This window comes from Carettochelys insculpta, chromosome 3 (genome assembly GCF_033958435.1).
Source record: "Carettochelys insculpta isolate YL-2023 chromosome 3, ASM3395843v1, whole genome shotgun sequence".
In the NCBI taxonomy this organism is placed as follows: domain Eukaryota; kingdom Metazoa; phylum Chordata; order Testudines; family Carettochelyidae; genus Carettochelys; species Carettochelys insculpta.
Window position 1 is genome coordinate 42334799 of NC_134139.1, and position 27706 is coordinate 42362504.

General features: G+C 39.2%; 1 protein-coding gene across 2 annotated transcripts in view; it reads right to left on the reverse strand.

Moving 5' to 3' along the window:
• Positions 1-27706, reverse strand: part of HEATR5B (HEAT repeat containing 5B) — a 98694-nt gene that overhangs the window by 56842 nt on the left and 14146 nt on the right. For both annotated transcript variants that reach the window (XM_074989683.1, XM_074989684.1), the window contains exons 7-20: positions 26776-26933; positions 21526-21775; positions 20219-20374; positions 18808-19058; positions 18273-18384; positions 17280-17432; positions 16838-16937; positions 15849-15958; positions 11205-11368; positions 9127-9302; positions 8088-8193; positions 6666-6856; positions 4572-4731; positions 1082-1271 (exon numbers count right to left, since the gene is read on the reverse strand). In XM_074989683.1, the coding sequence (XP_074845784.1) occupies positions 1082-1271; positions 4572-4731; positions 6666-6856; positions 8088-8193; positions 9127-9302; positions 11205-11368; positions 15849-15958; positions 16838-16937; positions 17280-17432; positions 18273-18384; positions 18808-19058; positions 20219-20374; positions 21526-21775; positions 26776-26933 (2277 nt within the window). The remainder of the gene's footprint in view (positions 1-1081; positions 1272-4571; positions 4732-6665; positions 6857-8087; positions 8194-9126; positions 9303-11204; positions 11369-15848; positions 15959-16837; positions 16938-17279; positions 17433-18272; positions 18385-18807; positions 19059-20218; positions 20375-21525; positions 21776-26775; positions 26934-27706) is intronic.

The following is a 27706-nucleotide window of genomic DNA, read 5'->3' on the forward strand; positions in this document are numbered from 1 at the left end:
TTTCACTAACAGCACCACTTAACACACTTTATCAAAGACCATACCATACATAACTACCAATATCCCATTTGAACCTTAAAGAAACAAACACCATACTTCATCTTTATTTGCAGTTTGGACCACATATCCTCAGGCGCTACACTATAAATATGGCAAAAGTACAAAGATCTGAGAATACTGAAGTTGAAGTTATTTCTGACATTGATTCATATGGCTGTATGTGACATATATGGCAATTATAAGCAATATTCTTGGGAACTCTTACTATAATCAGCTTATATAACATTTGTGGGCCAGGGACTGTAAGTAATTCCATGGGCGAGGGTGACCTAAGAACTAACAATAAATGGGGAATCATTAGGCAAATTCTCTCAGTCTAATGCCTTCAGAGAAGTAACTCTACTTGGAGAGGCTCATGTACAACAGTTCAAATTAAACTCTCCAGAGATCAACAGATGAAAAGATTTTTGGAAAAGCAGCCTGACTTTGAACTGCCTCAGGCCCCTCCATATGATCTAGCAAAGAGAGAGGACCATCTTCCCAAAGCGGGCCCAGGCATGGGAGAAATCCTTGTGGAAGGACTGACACCTACTCAGAGCCTGAGGATGAAGTTGGGATGATGTTTCATAAGCTGTCTTGCAAGCATATAAAAGTCTCTGATTTCATTTTTGATATAATGCTTTCCCATCAAGAATAAATGTTAGTACTTATAAAGAGAAGAGTTACAAGTACAGTTGTTCAAACCCTTCAGAGAAAAAGCTAAGTGCAGATGCTGGCTTGGTTAGGCTTTCTGGCTTGTTGGGAATATCACAGTGTGGGCAGAAAACCATGCAGCTTTGAAAATCCCATCAGGAGGGCGACAGATGAACAGAAAGATGGCACAGGAGCAGCAGCTGTCCTGAATTGTGACACCATCAATACACATAATGCATATGCAGATCCACAAACCCTATCCACCAATCACAAAGCTTCATTATCTGCCACCATGCAACATTTAAAACTGCCAGCTTTAAGAAGATAAAGCACCTATCCTAAACAGAACCTTAACTTTTTCTCATTTAAGTTGCAGATCAGAACTTACCTTGCAGCTCAGGGCCAACTGTAGTTATTATAGCCCCAAGACATCGGCCCAAACACTGGTGCACTTCTGTATGTGATGGTGGAACCGTCAAGAGCAGGGTAAGAACTAGAGACAGAGTAGGCTCCACATATCCCCGGTACATCGGCCCACTAGAGTCAACAATTAAGGCAAGCGAATGCAGAGACCAGGTCTACAATAAACCAAAGAGATTTTTGAGTTTGAGCCATTAAAGCTCGTTTAGTTTAGAGCTTTGAGAATCTATTTATAGTGGGTTTGACTCTGACCATCCTTGTCTAAAAACTTTGATTGCCTCTACATGGTGAGTCCTTCCAGAAAATCAGACCCTCTTTCAAAAGAACAAGCAGAGAGGCCACACACAAAATGTGCTTTTTCGAATTCCTTTCGAAAGAACACAGCACTTTTTCTGAAGGCCCTCTTCCTTGACCAAATGAAGAAGAGCACCTTTTTCCAAAAGATTCTTTCAGACAAAAACGTGTGTAGATGCTCAGGGGCACTTTTTTCAAAAGAGCACTCCTCATGCTGCTGAATTTTTCGATCCCTGGCCCAGTCTTTTGAAAGTAGATGGGGACTGTGTGGATGCTCTTTCGAAAGAACAGATTGCTCTTCTGAGCTGCTTTTTTGTGTATGGATGTGCTCTTTCGAAAGAAGATCCTCAGGAAGATCATCTTTTGAAAGATCACTGTAAGGTAGATGTGTCCTTCTATTTTAATCCTCTGATTTTAAGACTGTCTCAGTCTCCCCACATTCTGGAATATTCACTTCTGGACTAAAATCTTCCAGGTTTAATCCTTGTCCACAAGAGAATTTTTTGTTTGTTTGAATAAAAATAGCTAAGCTGTGTGAGAATGAGAAGAAAGGTATATGTGTACTTTTTCCATTGTATAAAGGAAGTTTGTGACATTTTTGAATAATTCTGAAACCAAAACTAGGGTAGCAAGTTGAAATTCAATACAGAAACAGTGCTCAAGGAGAAGTGCCTGAGCCAATGGAGACATGTTTTCATTTGATAAAGTTACAGCAAATTGAAACTCTAAGGTTACATGTACAGTACATTTTGCACTGAGTTTTCTTTCTAAGCTCTTAAAAGCACAGATAAGGAAGGCCACACTGCTCACATGTTACTTTAGCTGTACTGGAAAAAGGTTGTGAAGGGAAGAGCCTTAAACACCCTATAAGACACACTGTGAATGAGGACAGATGCCTGTGTCTCATTTTTTTACAACCTTGCAGGCTGCTAATGTTCACAGGAAATGGATTGCCTCTCCTGCTGGACCGCCCCTCCTGCAGGTTGCGAAGTATGCAGTACCATAGAGTTCCAGTGGCATCTACCAAAATAACTTCACATTATCACTTTTTCCCTTCCCTGCCCAAAAATGTGGAAAGTTCCATAAAAATAAAAAGGATTATTGTAAGAGAAAGTTAAGGTTGTATATTTTAAAGACCACTACGATGCAGTCACAGAAACAGAAGAAATAATATTACAAGAGTAACCTTTGTCAATACCTAAATATTTGAGTTAAATGGACTGACACATTCTTTATTCTGCTCCTACAGGTTTGTTACATGATCGCACAATCTTTCTCAAATGCATAAGACAATTTATTCTGTAACATTAGCTATTCATTTTGAATCTTGTAATATTTCTTTCTTTCGTTTTATTGTTTCGTTCTATTTATTGTAACATATTTTACTGATTTAGGGGGAGGATATCAAAAGCTTAAACAGCAGTGTTAGGTGCCAAACTTCCATTTAAAGTTAATGAGGAGTAAGCACCCATTCACACCTTTGAAAAAAATCTCCCTTTGATTTATCTTTTTATACTGTAGTAAAAAATGATTAAATTTTATTTGTGAAATTTTATGTTAGCCTTTGTTTAAAGACTACCATGATGCAATCACAGAAACAGCAAAAAAAACGTTGCTAATGTAACCTGAATTTTGTAAACATCTAACTTTTAAGTATTAAATATTACTTAAATTACCTTAAATATTGAGTCTGTTCTGGTCTGGCTATGGTCTGAAGAAGTGGGTCTGTCCCACGAAAGCTCACTTAACAAACCATTTTGCTAGTCTTTAAAGTGCTACTTGACTGCTTTTTGTTTTAACTTTTAAGTGCTTAAGTAATGAAATTTGAAAGGACTGGTTATATTACTAAAATTCATTAAAATACAGTAAACAAAGCAAAAACTTGTTTTTCCAAGTGGCAAAGTGTGTTTAGAAAAACTTGTATCAATCCTGACTCCTCAAAAACAGGATTACTACTAGTCCACATTCTCTGAAGTTAATATTCAAACAAGACATAGGTGGTCTGTCGTTCTAAGAGACAGAGAAAACACTCAGAGCTCTAAGTTCTGAGCCATTAAACTGCCTCTTTCTGGAGGGCGAGACACACCTTCCTGCTGCTGAGGTGTAACAGTCAGAAGATACTTCAAGTAATAATTGCTTTTGAAGTAATGGAGAAAAAGAGAGAAAAAAAATCTCCTGATACGTGGGGCAGTTACACCATAGACTTTCGTGAATAATATTCATAAGCAAGTAATATTCTTTTATTCAAACTTTTGATTTATATTTTGCTCCAGATGGTCTTTTAGTAATATATTTAACTGACTTTGAAGAATTCATTGCCAAGGGATCTCATGAATGCACTTACTTTCTTTTAGCATACTAATTTAACTTAATATATTTGTTTTCTCAACTGTCTTAGAATTTATTTTAATTCATCAGTCTACAGAATGGAATTACTTACTTACATTTTGAAATGATTCAGAATTATTAGGCATTAGACTAACGTAACCATTCAAAGTAAAGTTAGTTTGTAGCTCAGGTCACTGCACCATGAAGTCCCTAAGGCAGAGTACGCAAACTGCAATTATGTTGATCTCTCGTTTTGTTCTTTTGTTTAACTTTGCCCCGCAGTCGGGGGAGCAGGCTCTTTAAACAGAAAGGAGCTATTGGTTTTTGCTTTTTTGGGTCTCCCCCAACCCCAAGCTGGAGAGTGGGTGGGACGGGGTCTTGAAAAAGCAAGATAAAGAGTTTTTATATATATAAAAAGCATTCTGTTCCATTAAAAATTTTGAAATATGTATGTATGTATGTATTTGCATTTATATCCTGATTAACAAAGTTTTTATATTCTACATTCTTATTTTCTTATATGTCCTGAAAGGATTTTTTTTTCATATGAACATAAGCGAAATTTCCGTCAGTTTGGATTACATCAGACAGGTTGGGAGGCCCCAGCTAATTGCAGGGACAAAAAGGGGGGCCTGATGTAAACAGTTTGCTCAACCCTGCCCTAACAAAACTGTATGAAGAGCAAAAAGATCTTCTTCTCCCACTTAGACTCACACTCCTTGGTGCATTGCCTGACTATTTTTTTCATTTGTACAGCACTGTCTTTATTGTCGACAGGAATACATTAATCTTATATGTTACTGAAGGGTTTTTAAATGCTGTCTTTCTTTTTTTACCTGGACTTCAGGTGAGGTTCCATCTTGTGCCAATGCCAACAGAATACTGACACTGGTTTTCAGATGCTGTCCAGAACCTATACCACCCACATAACGATGGAGACAGCCAAGAGCCAACGAATGACCAGTTCTTGACACAACATCTCGAGCAGATTTTAACCTATTGAGATTATAGCATAAATAAAAGTATTTGCTATACCTGTAGTTGTGATAAAGATTGTCCAAGTCTTAAAAAATAAACACAACCCAGTTCCCAACAGACCAATTTAACTTAACAATAAAAAAGAGTAGAGTCGAGTCCTTGGAAGATATAACTGTAAAAAAAGCAAAGGAAAATATTTAAAACATTCTGATTATGAACTCTCCATATTCAGTTGTTTGTGAAGTTATTCTGACTTACTATAATTCTTTCCTTCTTTTTGGGAAAGTATTTATTTCCAATATTTTAGATAAGAATTTTGTAACTGAAAGGATATGATTCTTTTAAACCACCCACTCTTTGATGTTGCAGACCACAGTATTCTCTTACCCAGAAAAGATATTGCTAATTTATTAAAAAAGCTTAAAATAAACAAGAATGGAAATACAAGAGACATGTTGGAGGACTGAAGGGAGTGCATCTGAAATAGTGCCAGCCCACTTGTTAAATCTTCTTAGATCCAGAAAATGGGTGTCCTTAAAGAAGAAAGTGATCAGTAATTTCTCGTCTTTCGGTATGTAAGAACTCAGCACTGTAGACAGTATGTAAACACATAATAATAAAAGGCCTACAAGAGGCACTACAAGAATTACTCAACAATATGGAGCGATTGAAGAACCCATTTAATAAAATAAATCTTGGAGGAGAAATTACAGATAAAACCATAACGGTGCTTGGAAATCCACGGGTTCTCAAGGGAAGAAATGAAGTCTTACAAGCATCTATACTATAATAAACAAGTTCTAATTCTGAATACTGAAAATCTTGAAAACTGCTTACCATATGAAAAGAATTAGCCTTTAGGTACTTAAACTATCTAGACAATCTCTTGAGAATTATGGACAATAAGAAATTTTATTCCTTTAGAATAAGTCAAATAAACACAGAATGAGAACAAATGGGAAGCAAGCTGAAAGCAGGAAGAATCTGAACTCTCCCTTTCTGTTAGTTGTTTATTCTGCTCAGATTCAGAGGTATAACTTTAGGTACCTTTTGCCTTCCTCGTGATACAAAGTTTTGGCTTGAAATGGCATCAGTGAACAAATAAATTATTTCAGAAAGCAAACGTCACCAGAAGACACCAGCCTACATGACTTATATTCATTCCTTCTCCATAAGAAACTTAAAAGATGCACTCTCTTTTGCACTTCAACAATCAAATGACTTTTTATCAAGGTCCAGTTAACGTCATTCATAAAAGGGAAGTTGAATTTAATGTAACTGGATCACCAGAAGACCAATTTCAGTTTTAAAGGAAATATGATACCATATAGTTCATGTATGTATCTGAGGAAAAAAAATGGACATGCTAATCTTTCTGAATCATTAGTACTAGCGGATCTCTGAAGGCCTAATTAGTGATGGGGTGTCAGATGGAGTAAGGAAGCAAGTTACTTCTCGGCCAAAGGCGATGACAAGTAGTGCTGATGACATGAGGTTACCAATATCAATCAGCCGGTATGAAAACATAACCCCACACTTAACAGATTTTTAGAGTCAGCCGCATTTATCTGAAGCAGTTTTGTCATCCTTAAACAGAACTATTCAACAATACTGTTCTAGATGCCAAGCATTTCAGTCACTGTTCATTCTTGATAATAAATAGTATTTGGAATTACTCAAGATCTGTAAACCTTATCAGGCCTTCCAAAATGGTCAGGCATGAAGGAAATGTACTTAAAACTAGCGGTATCCTATTCAGCAGAGACATCTTATGAACATGTTTGAACTCTACTTTTATGTCCTTTCTTGAGCTAAACAAGTTCTAATTCCGAATACTGAAAATCTTGAAAAATGCTTAACATATGAAAATAATTATCCTTTAAATAATTAACCTATCTAGACAATCTCTTGAGAATTCATGACAATAATAAATTTTATTCCTTACAACTTACTTGTCAAAACTGTATTGAGCCATTCTGGCGATGAAAGTTGCTTCTCCAACTACCTGAGCCATTCTGCCAAGCGCCTCTCCTGCTGCACATCTCAAAATGGGATTAGGATTGTCAAGGGCACTCATAACCAATGTCAGAGCAGATTTGCGGACTTCTTCTGGTCCTAATGTGCTTTTATTCTCAGCTAAACCCTGTATGAGCAAGTAGGAAAAATATTTGACAAAAGGGAATAAAAGCATGCTTTGTTATTAGTTGGTGAAATCAAATTTGAAACAGTTTAAATTAGTATTTTTACAAGAACATAATTCACAAATAAGACATGCTACATAATTTTTAAATGATGGTCTTATATATGGCAGGATATATCTTACATCTCCTACCTCAGCACAGGCATTATCTTTCAATTCCTCTATTTCCTTAATCACTACGGCTTTGTCTACATTAGAGGGTTTTGTCGACAGAAGTGCAGTGTAGACACCTCTGTCAACAGGAAGGGCTTTCAGTTGCCAGGCAGCCCTCTTTGCAGAGCTGCCATTCCGCTTTCTGTCATCAGAGGGCAGTACAGTCTGGCAGTTCTCTGTCAACAGAGCAAGTTTTATAGGCTATGTCTACAATAGAATCATCTGTCGACAGAAAAATCTCAACAGAACCTCTGTCAACAGATTGCATCTACACAGAACATGCTCTGTTGACAGAGAACTGCCAGACTGCAGCTCTGCAAAGAGGGCTGCCTGGCAACCTGCAGCCCTCTCTGTCAACAGAAGTGTCTACACTGCACTTCTGTCAGCTGTACTCTGTCGAGAGATTGTTATGCCTCACATTTTTGAGGGATAACACTGTTGAGGAAAAAGCAGAGAGGGAGACTTCTATTCTCTCATCTCACCACAACATCAAACTTCATCTGATTGGAAAGCTGCAATTTTTAAGTGGCATATTAGTGTGTGGCACTGCAAGAGTCACTAAATTAAAGAACATTTTAGCTATATGAAGAAAATGTTGAAGGTATTTTTCTAACCAAGTTGGCAGCAACATCCTATCTTAACACACTGGATGGGAGTGAAAACGCTGGATGACTGCAGCAGACTGCTGGGTATCAAAGTATCATAAGGACAAGAAATAGACCACGAATTCTCAGTAAAAGAATGAACTTATTTTATGAAAAGTACTCTCCTCCCACATTAGAGAAGGGAAATACGTGACCTTGTAATCATAATTAAATTAAATTGTATTGTAACACACACACACACACACACACACACACACACACGGTCCCAATTAAGAATACAGAGGCAATTCTGGCGTTGCCTAACTGTTGAGTGCTTGATTTTGCAACTTTAACTATTAACTTTTAACACAGACTAAGTCCATAAATCTCAGATTTTTATTATTATCTGTTGGTTACAAATTTTAAAGCAGTTGTACCTTCAATGCGCTGAGAACTGCAGTGAAGATATTAAGCTGCACAGCTTGTTGGCGGACACCTTTAGCCTGTTTGACACATTCAGCAAAGTGATCTAACATCTGTAGCCTACAAAAGAGCAATTAACGTAATTACTAAAAGATGCACACTTCCAAAAATTAAAACTGAAAAGACACTAAATTTTGCCTAAAGGGAAAAAGAACCAATGCAAAACAGAAAAAAAAAAAAAAAAAAAAAAAAAAAAAAAGCAGAATTCGGCTATTTGGTGCAATGAAAAGCTTTTTATTGTGACCTGAGAACATGCAGCCAAGCAGAGTGAGTAAAGACCTCTGACTAGCACTCTGCGGGCTCTGCCTTGAATTCAGCCACAAGAAAATGATTCTCATTTCAGGAGAAATGATTGTTTAGAGGAAACATGACTGCAGGGAGACTTTGCAGAATGACCTAGGAACCATAGGGATAAATTCACTTCCCTCCTTGTCCTTAGTCACAATGCCAGGAGTAAAGAGAGCACACAGGACATTTCAAATTCTCTCCTTCCACCTACATGTTGCTGAGAAATTAAATGAGTGGAGGAGAATATGAACTGAATTTGTGCCACACCTTTCCCCTACAGATGCCAGAAATAGAAGGGAACAGACCCACCAGATTACATATCCAGATAGCAGTGGTGTGGCACATAGACTAGAGTCTTTTCATGCAGATGCAGGTATACTTTGTCATAGTTATTCAAGCTGTTGTCACTGCAAAGTTGAATTACTGCAAAATGTTCTGCATAGTCATGTATCTAAAACCCATTACAAAAATGATCTCACCACACATCAAGTTGAATTTTTAGGGCTGTAAATTAGGAAATATCTTTTACTCCTACACTGAATACAGGTGATACGGAACCACAGAGAAACACTGAACATGAAACACCAGATCTCCATGTTAGACCATTAATTTCCAGCAGATTGACATTTTGAGAGAACTAGAATGCTATTAAATATAAAGAGGAAAGACAACTGTACACTGAACTGCACACTAATTTAGACTGACCTGTGTTTGTAAGAGACATGAGGAAACACCACACCAAAGAGTGCCACAGAGGCATCAATGACTGATACTCCCAGGGGAAGAGGGCCAGGCACAGCTTCCCCAGCTGGGATGCGCAAATAAATGGATGATGGATCGTGCTCCAAAGCACCACTTCCAGATGCACTGTTTGGCTGAAGCTACAAATGACCACAAGATATTAATACCATCTAAATACATATTTGTACATATTTACAACATACTGAACTAAACTAGCATGTAATCAAAGTACATATGCAACAACTTAAAATAAAACTAGATTGCAGACCAGCACTTAGAATTCTCTAACTTTTCTTGCAATCTCACATACAGTGCTAGGCAAATCCCAGAACATTCAAAGCAACTAACAGCTTGATGTGAGCACAGCCTCAGTCAGCTTGGTGCAGATGAGGTGGAAGAATCGAACACAGGATGACAACATTTAGTTTAGATAGCAGCTCCAGAAGCAGTGATCACAAAGAGGCATTTCAGGGGAAAAAGTACAATCACCATTACTTCAGCTTGAGCTTGAGGAGGAAAGGAGCATAAATTCTTTATCAACTCAAGGATAGCGTTCTAGAAAATGACTTCTGTGACAGAATACAAACATTCTCCTTAAACTTATCGTCTAACCCAGGCACGGCATCAAACAGCAACTATACACTGAAAAGAAGCTGAACTTTCTCATATAAAATATTTATTATTTCAGTGATAATGTCCCTTCCCTTCCCACTGCTCATAGGAGCTCAGCTTCCTCATGGGCTTGAGAGCATGGAGGAGGCTTCCTAACAGACTGGCCTTCCATTGTACTTTTCAATCCAGCCATTGCCTCATGTGCACCACAGACATTTTATAAACTCTTTCTGCTTCAACGGTAGAAGCAATGGCTCCCCCACCCCCGAAGTATTAGGTTAGGTTTTGGGACGAGGTGAGGACAACACACTAGTCACCTTTTTGTGTTTTAAAAAGAAGCCACTAGAATTTCAGCATAAATGTTAAGACCAGAAGAAAGGCTCTGAGTGAAGAGATGGGAGGGTTCTCTAGGCAGTGACAGCTCTCAGCAGTATAGCTGACCTATGCATTGGTTGAGTTATTGCCATGTAAGCTTCCAGATGCATTTAATTAATAAAGTTGTGGCCTGGTTAAACATTTCCAGTATCTTGTCTTTCTTCTTGTAATGTCTGGCATAGACCCAAAACTAAAGCAGACCAATGTTAAGAGTTGATCATCTACAGATATTTCTTAAAAGACTCTCCAGAAGAAGTATCTCCAAAAATCTTTTATTTTTCACATCTATAAAGGTTTCAAACAGGCACATAAATTTATTATAAGAAGTTCCTTCTATTCCTAATTAAACTTCATACTTGTCACCAAGTCAGAAGGAAGTATATGATTTCACATAACCACTTGAAGAGGAAAGAGGTCCCTGTTTAGTGTAATATTAACTGAAATACCTAATACAGTAAAAACTGTGTTAGCCGGCACCCAGATAACCGGCACATGCAGTTAGCCAGCATGCCAGCCTTCCATAGGGCAGGGGCCAGCTGCCATGGCTGCTGCAGCTTCCATTGATCACAGTTCCATTACAAACGTTTAGAACATTAGAATGGCCATACTGGGTCAGACGAAAGGTCCATCTAGCCCAGTATCCTGTCTGCTGACAGTGACCAATGCCACGTGTCCTAGAGGGAACGAACAGAACAGGTAAGCTTTGCTTCTCTGGCATCCTAAAATACCTCAGCTGGGGAAAAAGTATGGGACTTACTGCTAATCTAGAAAGGTTTAATTAACTTTCTGAAAGCAACGAGAGCTGATTGACACACATTTATAAATTGTGTGTTGATTTGTTTTTTGGGGGGTGGAGGGCAGGGTGTTTGTTTTGTTTTTGGTTGCTAGTTTTTACCAGAAATTTACTCTGCATATTCCTCTGAAACAAGCTTGGAAATCAGTAGAATTACACTGGTCTTCTACATGGATAGAAAGAGTGCCATTTCAGTTTTTGTGATGTTCTCCAATAGAGCCAAGGTTAAGAGGAGTTTTATTACTGGGTTTTTTTTTTTTACCTGATCTTCAATTGATTTATGATCTGTTTCCTGAAGCCAAGAGCCAAGAAGAACACTGTCATCATAATGGCAAAGAGATCTAAGCAGCGATGTAGTTGTATTAGCAGAATTGTCTGTCAAAGTGAATTCTGCCACCAGCTCCCGAAGGAGCGCATTAAATGATCCTAGAAAACAGAACAGTGCTCTGAACACAGTAGTAATTCTTAGTTCTTCTACAGACTTAAAGGCATTTTACAAAGGCAGGCAAGTAGCATTTTCTCATTTTACTGATGAAAAACTTAAGCAAGGAAGTAAATTTGATTAGTATAGAATCGGTGGCAGATCTGCACACAAAAACCAGAAAGAACCCTTGACTTCCTAACCATGCGGCTCACCCAGGGCACAATGTTGGTGCCATAAGACCACAATCCCAATCTTGCAAATACTTATGCATCATGTGAGTGGTCCCAGTGAGTTCAAGCAACATTGTTCACATGCATCAGTATTTGCATGATTAGAGTCTATTTTTATAAAAATTATTCTGCATCTAGTAGATTTATTTCATAATGAAATAAATAAGCGTGCCTAAATCCACATGCTTGTTGACCCCCTCACAGAATTCTAGTAGGTTGGTGAGGCATGATTTTCTTTTACTAAAACCATGTTGACTCTTTCCCAACAAATACCATAGAAATCATAGAACACTAGAACTGGAAGGGGACCTCAAGAGGTCATCAAGTCCAGTCCAGCAAGACCAAATACTGTCCAGTCTCTAGACCATCCCTGACAGGTATTTTTAGCTAGCCTCCTTTTAAATATCTCCAATGATGGAGATTCCTCCGCCTCCCTAGGCAATTTATTCTAGTGTTTAACCATCCTGACAGTTAGCAAGTGTTTCCTAATGTCCACCCGAAACCTCCCTTGCTGCAGTTTAAGCCCACTGCTTCTTATTCTATGCTCAGAGGTCAAGAACAACAAATATTTCTCCTTCCTCATTGTACTGGTCATTTAAGTATTTTAAAACAGCTATCATGTTCCTCTGTCTTCTCTTTTCAAAACTAAACAAGCCTAATTCTTTCAATCTTCTCTTATAGCTCATGTTATTTAGTCCTTTTATCATTCTTGTTGCTCTTCTCTGGACCTTCTCCAATTTCTCCACATCTTTTTTTGAAATGGGGTGCCTAGAACTGGACACAAAACTCTAAGGCTGGTTCTACACTAGAGAGTTTTCCAGCATAACTCAGGGAGCAACTACACACTTAAAGTTTTCTGTGGACCAAGTCTTGACAGAACTCTGAATTTGCCTCAACAGTGTTACCCCTCAAAAATTTGAGGCGTAACAATCTGTTGATGTCGTATTGTTGACAGAAGTGCCATGTAGACACTTCTGTCACAGAAAGGGCTGATGGCTGCCAGGCAGCCCTTTTTGCAGAGCTGACATTCTGCTTTCTGGCACCAGAGGGCAGTGCAGTCTGGCAGTTCTCTGTCGACAGAGCAAGTTGTGTGTAGATGCAGTCTGCTGACAGAGGTTTTGTTGAGATTTCGCTGTCAACAGTAACGTCTGTCAACAGATGCTTCTCATGTAGACATAGACTAATTGAGACCTAATCAGTCCAGAGTAGAGCAGAAGAATGACTTTCACTGTCTTGCTCACCACATGCTTGTAAATTCATCCCAAAAATCAGGTTTGATTTTTTGCTATACAGTAGTGTTACACTGTTGACTCATACTTAGTGCGTGGTCCACTATGACCCCAAGATCCCTTTCTGCAGTACTCCTTCCTAGACAGTCCCTTGCCATTCTGCATGTGTGAAACTGATTGTTCCTTCCTAAGTGTAGTATTTTGCATTTGTCCTTATTAAACTTCATGCAATTACCTCAGACTATTTCTCCAGTTCATCCAGATCGTTCTGAATGATGATCCTATCCTCCAAAGCACCTGCAACCCCTCCTAGCTTGGTATCAGCTATGTTCAACTATGTGTCTGACAATATTGTTCTTTACTATGTTATTTTCAAGCAGTTTGTCCAGAACTGAAGTTGGGCTCATAAGACTAATTGCTGGGATCAAATCTGGATACCCTTTTAAAAACTTGTGTCACATAAGCTACCTTCCAGTCATTTGGTACTGAAGCTGATTTAAAGGATAGGTTACAGACTACAATTGGCAGTTCTAAAATTTCTTTCAGGACTCTTGGGTGAACGCCATCTAGTCCTAGTGACAATACTGTTTAATGTATCAATGTGTTCCAAAATCTCTAATACCACCTCAATCTAGGATAGTTCCTCACAGTTGTCACTTAAAATGAATGGCTCAGGTTTGGGAATCTCCCTCACATTCTCAGCAAGGAAGACTGATGCAAACTCTGCAATGATCTTATTGTCCCATCTAGCATACAGTAGCCACTCACGCTGCATAGCAGATTTCGTCTTTCCAATACACTTAAAAAAAACCTGCTCTTACTTTGAGTGTTTGGGTAGCTGATCTTCAAATTCATTTTCTTTTATTTTGGCCTTCCTAATAATATTTTTGCAAGTAATTTGCCAGAATTTATACTTTATATTTCCCTCTCTAGGGTTTAACTTCCAGTGTTTAAAGGATGCCTTTTTACCTCTCACTGCTTCTTTTTATTGTTAAGCCAGAGCAGAACTTTATTAGTTCATTAAAGCTAGGCCTCTATTATGGTCTCTTCTGAAAGTTTCCCTACAGCTTACAGGCACTGCACCTTCTAATTTCTGTTTAACTTCCTCATTTTTGTGTAGTTCCCCTTTCTGAAAATATATGCTAGGGGGCTGGGCTGCTCTGGTGTTTTTCTTGCCACCAGGATGTCAAATTTAACGATATTATGGTCACTATTACCAAGTTGAAAAACTGCTCTACAACCTTATTCATTTTTAAGTGCTAGCAATCTGGTTATATTTGGTTAAGGAGAACCCTTTCCTCTACAGGCTTCCCCTTTCCTCAGTTTCTAACAAATCTAAACCCCTCCTCCTATGCCATCATCTCATCTATGCATTGGGACTCTGCAGCTCTGTCTAGCTGGCTCCACGTGTGGAACTGGAAGCACCTCAGAGAATATGACCATGGAGGTCCTGAACTTCAACCTCTTACCTAGAAGTCTAAATTTACTCCACAAACTCTCTCCTATTCTTCCCTATATCATTACTGACATATACCCTGACTACCAGCTCCCCCCCAGCACTATACATAAGTCTATTTAAATGTCTTGAGAAATCCACAACCTTTGCACCAGGCAGGCAAGTCATCATATGGTTCCCCTGGTCATCATACATCCAGATATGTTTCTAATGATCAAAAAATCCCAAAACTATTACCTCTTTCTTCCTAATAATAGGAGTACCCTCCCCCTCAAAGATATTCTCAGTGCAAGAGGATACCACATCATCATTGGGAAGGAGGGTCCAGATTTTGGGATCATATCCCTCTCCTCCAGTTGGATGTTCTCCTTCCCTGAGATTTTTATCCACTATGTATATCAGTCTAGTTATGCATTAATGTTAAAGGCTAAGAAATCAAAATTAAAACCAGAAAATAAATCTGATTTTTATCCCTTAGGTATCTGTCTTAAAATGTCATTATTTATCTGACTCTTTACATCAGTTTATAATATTTGTTAAATATATCACAAAATGCTACAAACTTAAAATTCCCCTAAACCCTACAAATTGGAACTTTCATCTACACATACATTAGACACACTATGCCAGAAGAGAGCAAACTTTTCACACTGAGCCCCGCTTTTCCTCCCTGCAATTAGTAGCCCCCTCCTCTCCCCTTTCCCCCTCGTCTATTTTACGTATGTTCATATATGTTCATGTATGTTTCAGCGTACGTAAGAAAATAAGTGTGTAGAATGTAAAAACTTTATTAGTCGGTATATAAATATGGATACACAAACATAAAAACAGTAACATATTTCAACATTTTTAATGGGATGGATGAGCCTGAGACCCAGCAGTCGATTATGCTGAGCCCTCTGCTTGCAAAATTTCACACCCCACCCAGGGGCCCGCCCTGCACTTTGCACATACCTGAGCTATGCTGTACTGTGCAGTGTAAAAATTATGCCTATAAGCTGACAATATAACACTTAAAATTCTAATATTCAACTCCTCATCCTCTAGAGCAGTGGTTCTCAAACTGTGGGTCACGACACGCTTTGGGGTCATCAGGGCTGGCTTAGACTTGCATGAGCCCTGGGCTCAAGGGCTTTGGTCCCGCTGTACAGAGCGGTGAGTTTCGTGTTCTCCCCCATTTACTGGAGACAGTGGGCTTGGGCGGTTCAGGCTTCAGTCCCACCTCCCGGGACTGTGAAATAACTTTTGTTGTCAAAAATGGGCCCCAATGCAATGAGAACGCCTGCTTTAGAATTTCCATTTTCATCTTGCTGATGTTATATTTTATTTTGAAAGAATCACAGAGAATCTTCTTTAGTTCTGTATTTGTACTGAAATCACAGGACTTTAACTGCTTTGTGTTAACAGACATAATAAATCAAATACATATGGAAGATTTGTCCAATCTTTGAAGTCTAACATGTTTTTAAATGTTTACTTATGAGGTTTAAATGTTTAAGTTGCACAAGATTTTGAAACCATGATTTCTTATTTGGTAATTCCTTTTAAAAGTATGTATTTTATTTACCTTCATAAGTCTTTGGAGGTAACAAAGCCAAAATGTCATAAAGTCTTAAACGGACCATAGCTGCACTAGCTTTAAGATGAGCTCCATGGGCTTTAATTACTGATGGAATACTATAAGGTGAAAAAGAAAAGTACAATCAAACATAAAATAGTTACCTATATAAGGCATTTATGAATTTTTTGAACAAAAGTGGTAGTTAAAGCGTACGCTGTGCAGAGAACTATTTTGACCTGCTACTTAGACTATGAATATTTTTCAAAAGTAACAATACTGAGAGGCTCTTTAATACCATACACATCTCAGAGAACATCAAAATACAATAGTAAACTCCTACTACTACAATTTTTTTCATTTTCGATTGTGTATGTTTGCACCTTTTTTTTCAATCAGTTACATTGTATATAAGGCCACTCTTATTAATAAAATGACATTTTTACTTCTCAATTCTTGATTTCCTTATTCCTTGTGAAGGGACTAATTAACCATCTTCTTCCCCAAACTCTCACCAATAAACGCTGGTCCAATACTACCTCACTCACCCACCTTGTATCTCTAAAGAGAAATCAAAACAGGCCCAAAATATATGTTTTTGTAGTACTTCTATAAAGCTAAGACCAAAATAAGTGTTCTCATGAAATTTTTAAAAAACAAACTAGAATTATCTTACTTCATGAAAAGGAAACGAGCATGGCTCTGCAGGCAATACAAAGATTGCAACATAAGGGCACAGCATAAGTAACAACATGTAAAATTAACTAAAAATACAGAAGAAACTAACTGAAGAAATGTTGATATCTATGCTGAGTGAAAAGTAAAACTCAGAGCTGTAAGAACGAAAACTTAGGATATGAGAATTTTTTCCATTTTGATAATGTAAGTCATTGGTTCTAACAGCAATAAGGATTGTTTTAACAAGGGTTTTATTAGCCTCAGGTTGTACCTTTAAAATTATGCAGGAGAGAGGAGAATTTTAAAAGCCATTTACTCACTGTGACATCATTGTCATGGCACATTCTATTGGTGTCATTAATTTTCTGATCACATCTTCAGTGAGCAGCTCAGGACAGTGAGCAACAAAACTCCTCATAGCTAGTAATGTAAAACATGTCAGTCAAAGTTACATTGCAACAGAAATGGAAATAAATTTCAAGCAGTAAACATGCTACAAATGCTAACAGGAAATCAAAAAAGAAAAAACTTTCAATCACAGGTTTATTAAGTCACATGCCATAAAACAGTAAGATTACACATAAAAATACTGGAAAAGATTAATTAAGCAACAAATTTTGTGCACACTATTTTCAATTACTTTTTTGACAGAAAGAGGTGAATTACAAATTCTCTGTATGAATATGCTATTTGTGATGTTAACATTAACCTACAACCAATGAAATGGAACATCAGCTGTCACAACTTCTTTGCGACTCTTACCGCACAGAGCTCCAGCACGACCTTCCAATGTTACTTGCCATGTAAAAGAGTCTCCTCGGGCCTTCTCTGCTTCCAGCTCCTTTAGAGAACGAGGAAATACATTTCGCCACAGCAGCAGCATCTTAGGCAGATGATATCGAACAACTGAAGGACCTAACCAAAGAAATACTTATCTGAATTGCAACATCTATTTATAATGTGCAATGTAATAAAAATAAGGGTATTTCAATGAATTATATCAGACTAAAATAAACTGCAATTTCTGAATATAAATTACTTTTCACTGTATATACAGATTAACTTCTTACATTTCCTCCTCCTAGAACCATGAAAAAAAGGGAAGACATTCTCATTTTTAGGTTAAAAGTGTTATAAATAAACTGCAAGGGTATATTTATTTGTTGTCCAGTGATTGTTTTCATTAGAGACAAGGTAGCTAAAGTGCAGCTCAAAAGCTTGCCTCTTTCACCAAGAGAAGTTGGGTCAAATGAGAGATTTTATTTCATCCACATTTTCTCTCAGAGATCCTCATACCAACAAAGCTGCAGCATTGCAAACAACTGTTTTTATCATTAGCCCTGGGGACTGCAGAGTCTTGTTTATACTAATGTTAAGTTTGGGAGTGAGCAAATTTAAGTCGGCAATGTCTTTTTAAAACCTTGTATATTTTAATTCTAATATAACCAATTATTAGATTGTTATTACTGTTTTATCTAACTTTAATGTAAGTTTTTCAAAAAGCATCAGAAAAAGTTCTGAGGAATATAAAATTCACTGTTACAAAGTCTTTTTTCTTTTCTTTAGGGAAAAAAAAGGCAACCAGGATAGTTTGATATATTTCTATACTCTCATATGACAAATTTGCAAAACCCAGGATTACTTAGAAAAATGTTCCCCTAGAATAAATAATCTTGTGCTAGGTTTTTGATTGCTACTGCACAAAGTATATTAGCTACAACAGAAAGCAATATAACTTGAATACGAAGTACAAACCTAAAGTCATAAGTGCACCCAGTAAAAGCCACCCAGCTTGAGTGCGCTGTAAGGATAGTCTACTATTTTGAGCAGCAGTTCGTAACAGATCTTCAGCAATACTGACTACCATCTGCAACAATAATGGATTTCAAATATAAGTTAAATTAGCTAAGAAAGTTGCCAAAAATAACCTATTATACATGCTTTACTGTAAATTAAAATGTTCACCAATAGATAATCCAACATTTTGCAAAAACCAGATTACTTTTAGGTGGGTTATCTTCTGCTCTAAATATATATAACACAGATATAGTCAACTCATTTGTGTTATCAATTAATTCTCAAAACATAACAATGAAATCAGGATGAGAAAACAAATCTGTGAAATAACGAAAAGTGCACAAAAATTACTTTTGTTCTTTATAAGTCATTCGCTAAGGTTTTAAAGGCCAGTGCCCCGAAGTCACTTGGAACTAATTCTCCATACAAATGTCTTTCACTACAGACACATAGTATAATTCCAGACATTAAACATTCATCATCATCAACTCACTTTTCCCTTTGCATGAGGAATACCTAAGGGACACTGATGTACTCCACCTAGTAAAGCAGCCATTGCAAAACTGTAGCCACTAACAGCCTCTGGTGAGGTCTTCAGATTATTCAGCCTTTCGGCGCATCTATCCAGAAATGGAGTCAACTGGTAAGGCAATGCCACAGCTACACAGCGCAAGCACCACGCAGCAGCTAGTCGAGCAGCCATACTTGGATGAAGTAGAACTGAGGTTACTGTCTCCAGTAGCCCTGTGGAAGAAGCAGTACATAACCATGTAATCAAGGCTTTTACAATGTATATCCACAAGGGAGCCAATTCAGCCCTGCAGAGGCAGCCTTAATTCTGGCGTTTCCTTTCGTCTGAGTGCTTCATTTTTCAGCCTTCATTTTTGACATCATTTCATGTGTGTTATGTCTTAAGTATTTAAAAAATAAACAAACAAATTCTACCATATGACATCAAACTGATTCCCAAATAAGTCATCAGAAGGATGGGAACCTTTAGATCCATAGCACAGGCTTCTGACACTGCAGCTCAGGGTAACAGAACATTAGAAGGCTTCTAAACAGCCCCTAAAGAGCACAGATATCTTGGGTTTCATTCCAGGTTGTGAAGAGCAGGGTGCTCTAGGGTCATAGACTCTTCTATCCCATCCCAAGCACTGACCTCTTCATCCTGTTTGCTAGAGCACTATTTCAGGTAGCCACGTACTGTCTCTTCCGCGAGGCTCCTAATCCCACCCAGCCCTAGTCTCTTCCACTATCATCTGCCTGTTTTTCTGTCACGGGGAGACTTGGATGGCATAACAGACTCCATGTCCCAAATCTACTCTCTCTCCATCAGCCCCACGCAGCAGGAGGAGCTCTGAGAGCACAGGACTGATTCTCCTCCCCTCAGTTCCCATGCTCAACACTGTACTCCTCAACAGGTAAGAGAAGCAATTGCAGGGGAAATCCCACAAAGATCCTGCATTGCAGCATGCTCAGTTCACTTTTCAGACACTTTACCAGGTGTTAAATGCTAACACTTCTCCAATAAACATGTGCAGACTGACATTTCAGGCTTATAATTTGAACAGTTTTTCTTGGGAACAGCAAAGGCACATCCCTGGACAAAGACAACGCCCTCCCCTTGCAACAAAAAGGCAGGAGGCACCTGAGTTTCTCAACAAAACCAAGAATATTTTTAAACATGAGCAAAACAACTTATTTTCCCCTTTTCTCAACAGCTAAGCCATTGCCAATTAACTTCCCTAAAACCTTCATCTTGTGGATGACACTCAGTGACACCTTGTTTCTTAAATGATAATTTATTCATTAAGTTTTGACAGATTTTAAACATGTTTCATATTAACTGTTCAAATGTCTTATGAACTGCTATACGGAGCAGCTGAAATGCATCTACATACCTACAGAGGGTTCTTGTATGAGTGGAGATGCAGTGGCATTTAGGCTTTGAACCAGGCTACCTAGCTCTTGAAGGGCACACACCATCACATGTTGGCTTGCAGCCACATCAGCAGCTCCTGACTTATTTTCACTGTTAGTATCATTCACTACTGCTTCTGAAAAAGAAAAAAAAAATTCAAGTATCTGACTAAACTCTAATTTGCATCACACTTGGATACAGATAAGAGTACCTACATCAACCTGGACAGGGACTGATTAGCTTTAGCAACAGCATTAAAAATGCAACCACAAGTTTTATACATAAAAGACATGGCGGAAAAAAAGAAACAAAAAAACCATCTTTATGGTTATTAGCAAAGCCCAAAGTAAGTAGTCCAAGTCATTTACAGTGGCAAACCAGAAATCACTCTGGAAACTGGAATAGTAACAAAAGTAGTTTAGCTCAGAAATGGTGCAGTTCTAAAATAGTAAAGGTGAATACAAAGAAAACATGGACACACATTACATACATACATATACCTGTATATACAAATTTATAAAAATATAATTGTATTAGATGTATGCATAGTTTTAGAATTCATTTATTTGAAGAATCTGTATGCATATACACATGAAGGGTTGCAAAAAAAGCAATTTCATAGAATCAAAGGGTTGGAAGAGACCTCAGGAGGTCATCTAGTCCAACCCTCTGCCAAAAGCAGTATAAAAATCCAAACTAAATCATCCCACTGAGAGCTTTGTCAAGCTGTGACTTAAAGACCTCCAGGGAAGGAAATTCTACCATCTCCCTAGGTAATTCTTTCCAGAGCTTCATCACCCTCCTAATAAAATAGCTTTTCCTCCCCCACCACAGCTTGAGACCACTGGTCCTTGGTTCTGTCCTCTATTACCACTGAGAACAGCCTCTCTCCACCCTCTTTGAAACCCCCTTTAGGTAGCTGAAGGCTGCCAGCTTTCTACCTACCTTACAGTCCAAATTTGGTGCATTCTACTTCTCTGTGTTTCAAGACGACACATTCTCCCTCCCCCATATCTGTGTAGCAGCCCCCTTTTTGTTGTAAACTAAGCATTTTTGTATGTAAATCGCATAGTGACAGATGTCACTCTCCACAATGCCACTTGCACAGATTCATTCTTCAGAGCAGAACCACATAATTTAATGTGGATAACTCATTAGACTGATCAGAAAAAAAGGTGAGTAGTTTAACAGGCTAACTGAAGCATTCATTCATTCATTAACAGAGAAGAAACATTTTGAAAGACATCCTCAATTTGTTTCCCGAATAAACAAAATAAAGTTTCTTACCCACTGCCTTCATTTGTTTATCAATGGCTTGACAAATATCTTTGGCAGCTGCAATCTGTGCTTTCTCCCCTAATAAACTGCCTACCGTGGCTCTCAGGATAAAGGACACACATCTTCGAGAGTATACTGCTTCTACATGAGTCTGAGTTGCACGTGGATGGGACACCAGATCCAGAACATGGGACAAAAAAGTAGCAAAATTGCGCTCCAACCACTGACCTCCTAGAGTAGTAACGAAGACAACATATGCCTGCAAATACCAAATGCATTGATTTTTTACATATACATCTTGCAATCAGAAACAAAAGATTATATTTATTCATGCTAGAAGGATTTAGAAAGAGAAAAGGAAAGTCTAGTCAAACCAAAAAAAAAACCAAAACCCACCAAAAAGACATTTTTAGGGTTGTGTGTGTGTGTCCGTGCACGGGCACACACACAACCTTTTTTTAAAAACTCAACAATGACAACCAAGGTGAATATATTATATACATCATCCAATCAAGCTCCCAAAAAATACAAACATCAATGAATAAAAACAAGGGTTTGGCATTTGGCCAAATGTCTAAAGCACTACTGTGAACTGGAAAGTATTCAGTAAAGCCTAATGCTATGCAAGAGAATACATGTTATCCAACATATTGAAAATGCCACATAGTTTCACAGCACTATATCCCTGTGGAAGAAATGTTTCAAACACTTAAATAAGACGACAATATATTTATTGGCTTGCCTTATCACTGGCACAATAAATATTCAAAGTTTACTTTTTTCCTTTGTACTTTACCCATATTGCCAACATGTTATACAATCTAATAAGTACACAGTTTTAAAAGCTCTCTTGTACAGTCATAAAACAGGCTGTTATTCTTCCAGCTACCCCAAAAACCAGCTACCCCCTAAAACAAAGCATAGGAAAAATGAAGGTTACCTACTTGAAACTGGAGTTCTTCAGGCTAGACACTTGGGATGCTCCCATCAGGGCAGCCTGAACAGCAGAATTATAGCCAGCAGCAGCCAATGGGAATGAGTGTTCAGGCATCCTCCTCAAACCTCCTTCAGTGAATGTTCCAGAGTGAGGGTACAAAAGTGGTATGATGCTCCAGCCACTTAAGTTCCTTACACTGTGGCCTCAGCTCTTTTGCTAAGGAGGACTCTGGGGTAGTGACACCCTTCTTACAAGCACGTTTTCTTCAGCTAATACGTGAACCTATAGCTCTAACTGGTGCATCTAAAGCCAGTGTCCAATATGGTTCCTGTTCACCACATGTGGTGAATGGGGCAGCAGAATGTGGTGAAATGTGGCTCAGGAGAGCTGCACATGTGGGGCACCCCGTTGGCTGCTCCATGCACATGCCCCACTGCGTGGTGCAACAAGCATATGGCGGCAGTGGCAGAAGCACTGCCAGCAATAGTTTCTGTGGCGTGGCACCTGCAGCTCCAACTGGAAGCCGCGTGACTCCTTCAACCCCAGTATGGCTCCTGTTGCCCCAGTACATGGGGCCTGACACAGCATTGGGTGCAGTGTGGCCTCAGGGCCCAGCATGGCACCTGCAACCTGGACTCAGCAGCAGCTCCAGCAGTGGCGACTGTGGTGAGTTGGGTGGAATGTACAGGGGTGGGGCAGGCTGGGGGTGCCTGGTTCTGGGGGAGGGCATTTATTTAGCGTGGGGGAGTGTTGGGGGTGCCTAGCTCTTGGGGAAGGGGGAGGGAGGCATTTACAGTAAACCCTTGAAATGTGCAATTGCGAGTTAAGCGCAACTCAAAATCCTGCTCCCCTCAGCTCTGGCTCAACCCCTCAGCCCCATGCACCCCTGGTTCAACCTCCCACTGCCCCCCCCAGCCCCACACACCACCTGCGCATGGCTCCGGCTCATCCCCCACCCCTGCACCCAGCTCCAGCTCACTACTCCTGGCCCTGGTTCAAACCCCGCATGCCACTCCGGTTCAACTCCCCAGTGGCTGTGGTTCAATCCACCCCTCCCCTGGTTCAACACTGTCTCGCCCCCTCTGCCCATCTCACCACCCGAGCAGGGCTTCAGCTCACCAGGCCCAAGCGTGGCTCTAGTTCAACCCCTCCCCACTCCCCACCATGGCTCTGGCTCAACCATCCCCACCCCCCTGCAGACCTAACCGACCCCAGGCTTAACTCCCCTGCCCTCCTCCCCTGGCCCCACCCCCCGCCAGGCTTAACCCTCCCAACTGCTCCCCCACAACCTCAGGACTTATCTTTCAAAACGAGCTCCGCCGGGGCAAAAGTTCCCCCCGACTTGTGCAAAATTCGAGTTATGCGAGGGTGCGTGGGATGCAACCCTCACGTAAATTGAGGCATTACTGTATTCAGAGCGAGCAGGAGTGAGGGGAGGCTGTGGCAGATGTGCAAGGATGACAACCACAGCTGTATTGAGCCTGGATTTACTATTGGACTCCACTGATCTAAAGAGTCAAAAGCTGATCTCCATGGATATTTCACCACATTTTGCCCTTTTACTGAAAAAGCATTTGATAATTTTTTGTGCTCCTCCAACAGAGCATTCAGGAACATTACCAGTTGACCTATAAATGATTTTGATATTTAGCCAGGACTGCTTCATAATTTACTATTCACAAACCTAAAGAAGCTGAAAAAAATATTCTCCTTGCAAACAGAGTCTTCTTCCTTCTTCATCAGCAGAGCAAACTTGCATACCCTTCGACCTAACGTATTGCAGCCTCTACTGCTAATGAATTAGAATGGAACAAAGCAAGATATTTCTGAGTGAATTAGTACAATGTATCAGGCTTTTTGCATATATGCTGAAGAGCTGAGGGAGCATTTAAGATTATTGGAAGAATTGTATTAACAGCACAAACAAAGAGGGACCTACCCTGTCTTGTAAATCCCTAAAATACCAAAAACAGGATAAGAAGATTCCTCAGACATAGCAGGAACATCCAGTGTCTCTGTCCAGCAATCCCCAAGCTCATCAAATAGCTTTGCCTCTTTCAGTGATAACACAGTTAATGTAATCATCACATTCTCTTCTGAAGAAGTCTCTCTTTTAGAATATGGATCCACTTTTTTATTTCTGCTAATTGTTCTTATGATTGTACATATTTTATCATCATAGCTTGACTTAGGGGTATTGTTGGATCCCTTTGTATTAAACATGTGACTGTCCAGTCTGTACTAAACTAGTGTTTGTCAATGTCCATATGTAGGAACATCCTAATAATGAGCAGGAGCTGGCCAATGAGAACATGTAAACTGAAGGAGTGACTTGACATTCAGGTCAAAAGCCTATATTCTCATATATCACTGATCAGGATAAGAGGATTTCGAAAGGTGCGGGATCCTTCTGAAAAGGAGCCCCGTGTAAATGCACCAAGCCACGCGCTTTTGAAACGCCACAGCTGGAAGCATCCTAATGCTAATGAGGCACTGAATATTCAATTCAGCGCCTCATTAGTAATCTTCAAAATATGGCTATTTCGAAGATTTGTGCCCATGTAGACACAGCCTCAGAAATTAAACCAACCTATGTATCTGCGCCATTATTATTTGTTGTGGTGCTGTGTCAATCCTGGTCATCAGATCTTGAAGCTTTCCCTTAATGCACTAGTTACTTAGCTTTAACTTTTGGAACTGGCTCATTTGGATCCAAAACAATTGCATCTGGAAGAACATCTCATGATGCTAACACAAGAAGCTTCACACACAGTAGGTTCCCATAAGCCATCTCATCGAGTGGGTCCATCTCTGAAAGACCGTCTCGTTTCAAACAAGCGGACAACAGTGAAGATACAACATTCATTCCCCTCCTTAATGTTTGGGCCCTTTTCTTGTGGATTGGCTCTAAAAAGAAACTGACAGCACCGTAGAAGCTTGTTTTCTTGCTTTCAGATCCTTCAATGCTGAGTACTAAGGAGGCAGCTTTCTCTCTCTTGCATATTCAGTCAGGGCCTAACCTGGTCTCTGTTCTTGGTTTCAAATGGTTTTGCTGACGTAACTTCTTGTCGTAAAACTGTTGAATGATATTCTGTTTCTTTTTTACTCCCATTGTGAAAGGTTAAGTAAACTGAGCATTCCAACACGTAGTTTTCCTCATTACAATATGCCATAAATCTGGCATGGGTATCAGATGCCAGAAACACAGACAGGACGTGCACCTTTTAAATCTGTTTTTTTCTTATTCCTCAGTTACATCATCCTTATAACAAAAAAAGAGTATAGCTAACTTAGTCTAAGACTAAGACCAAAACTATTAACTACTGGACTACCAAACTAACTACAACTCTGGGAAAACACTGGAGCAGTTCCTAATGTGTTCAGCTGGTCACAGCTGGAAAGCCACTCCCCTTGAATGCCTTCACCCTGGAATGTTCACTTTTCACTGAAAGGAGAGGCAAGAGAGGCACATGAACAAACACCACTAGTTAGAATTCTGTAATTCAGATTGCTCTGGTTGGAGTGTAGCAAAGTTAGGCTATAAAGAGGACTTCTGCAGTAGAACCAATGAGGCTTGTGTAGCACACTGAACCTCAATAGAACAAGATGTAGAAAGCTGAGTCCCAGAAGAAATGTATCTCAGAGTTGAGGGCCCATACTGCTCCCCAGCTCTTTCATTTACACTAGGTGACTGGGACCTTGAGTACCTCAACAGATCTTAGTTGCTACAGTATCACAGGGGAAGAGAGACGGCCTAAAAGGCTTTTCCATGACCCAAATGATTTATGGCTGCAAACTTTACCCAGAAAACCAACTGGTTGCCAGTGCAGACCATAGAGAACCGAAGTTATGTTCTCTCTCAAGGAAATACTAGTTATCAGTTGCATTCCGCATTATACATTTACAATAGCCTTAGCGCACAGTGATTGCATAATATTTTTCATATATCCAATATACATGGCAAACACCAAAGAGTGGTTGTCATATTCTCAAAAATACTTTCAAAAGTCAGCTAGTAGAGCTAGTTAGAAAACTATATGAATGTTTATGTAGTGCATGCGCATGGAGCTAATGTAATTATCTCAGGTGAACAACAGGTAAGTCAAGGTGAATTCATAAGTAAGTTGACACAAACTGACAAACTAAGAAAGTACATTACATAATTATGCAATCCTACTGCTTTGGGACAAATAAGAGAATAATAACTTAAGTCTACATGTGCAAATTTTCACCCGAAGGGGGTTAAATAGCACCAGAGTATACATTACTACATTTTGAGAAAACATGAGAGGAAAATAAACTTTTAAAAAATTATCACAAACCTGCGTCACACCAACTCGCACTTCCCGATTGACAGAGCCTCCTACTTTCAACATCTCACCACCACTTTTTAGGAATCCTGACCCTCCTCGAAGAAATCCTGTGGCCATAAGTTCTAGGACTTCCTCCAACGTGGCCCGCTTCACATTCTGACGCATCACTTTTGGAAGAAGAATGGTAATTGTTTAATAGTATCTTGTTTTAAAAAATATAGTCTCAGTCTTCAGACACACTATTTTGAATTCTTAGTGGAGGACTCCAACCTCCCACACCTGGGCCCACCTCTAACTTTCCATAATGAAAGATATGCATCACTATAAAACCATATATGTTAAATTACTTATGAGTGTCCTTTCATATGAATTCAGAATAGTCACAATTTCTTGCATAAGACAATATATAAGTCTACATGAAATCAAAATCTAGTTCTAAAATCTTGTCTGTGTTAGGAACTTTTTCATCTATAAGTTCCAAGTGGATTGAGGCCACCCATGGTAATGCCAGTGGAGGCTCCAGCATAAAGAAGGCTGAGTGCTCTGACCATCACTGTTACACAGTCTGACCCTCACCTATACCAAATCTTCCATGAGTGCTACAGCTGTTGAGCTGTACCCCTTTGAGAACAATGGATGCAGTAAATCTGACCATAGACAGAAATTCAATGCACAATTTCAAGCTTTTTTAGGAGGCAGGGTGGAACTGTTAAACTAGATATTTACTATTGTTTGTAGGAACAACCACACTGTCTACAAGGAGCACAGGGGTATTCTACACATTTTATAGGTGGATCAGGCTATAGTTGTCTACTATGCAAGACACCAGGCCAAGTAAACACAGGGAAAAAACAGTGACATTTGCTGTCTTCAGGCTGTTGATATAGTACTGGGTGGATGGGCAACAGACCCATATAACAGATGGAAAAGTTGGAGATCT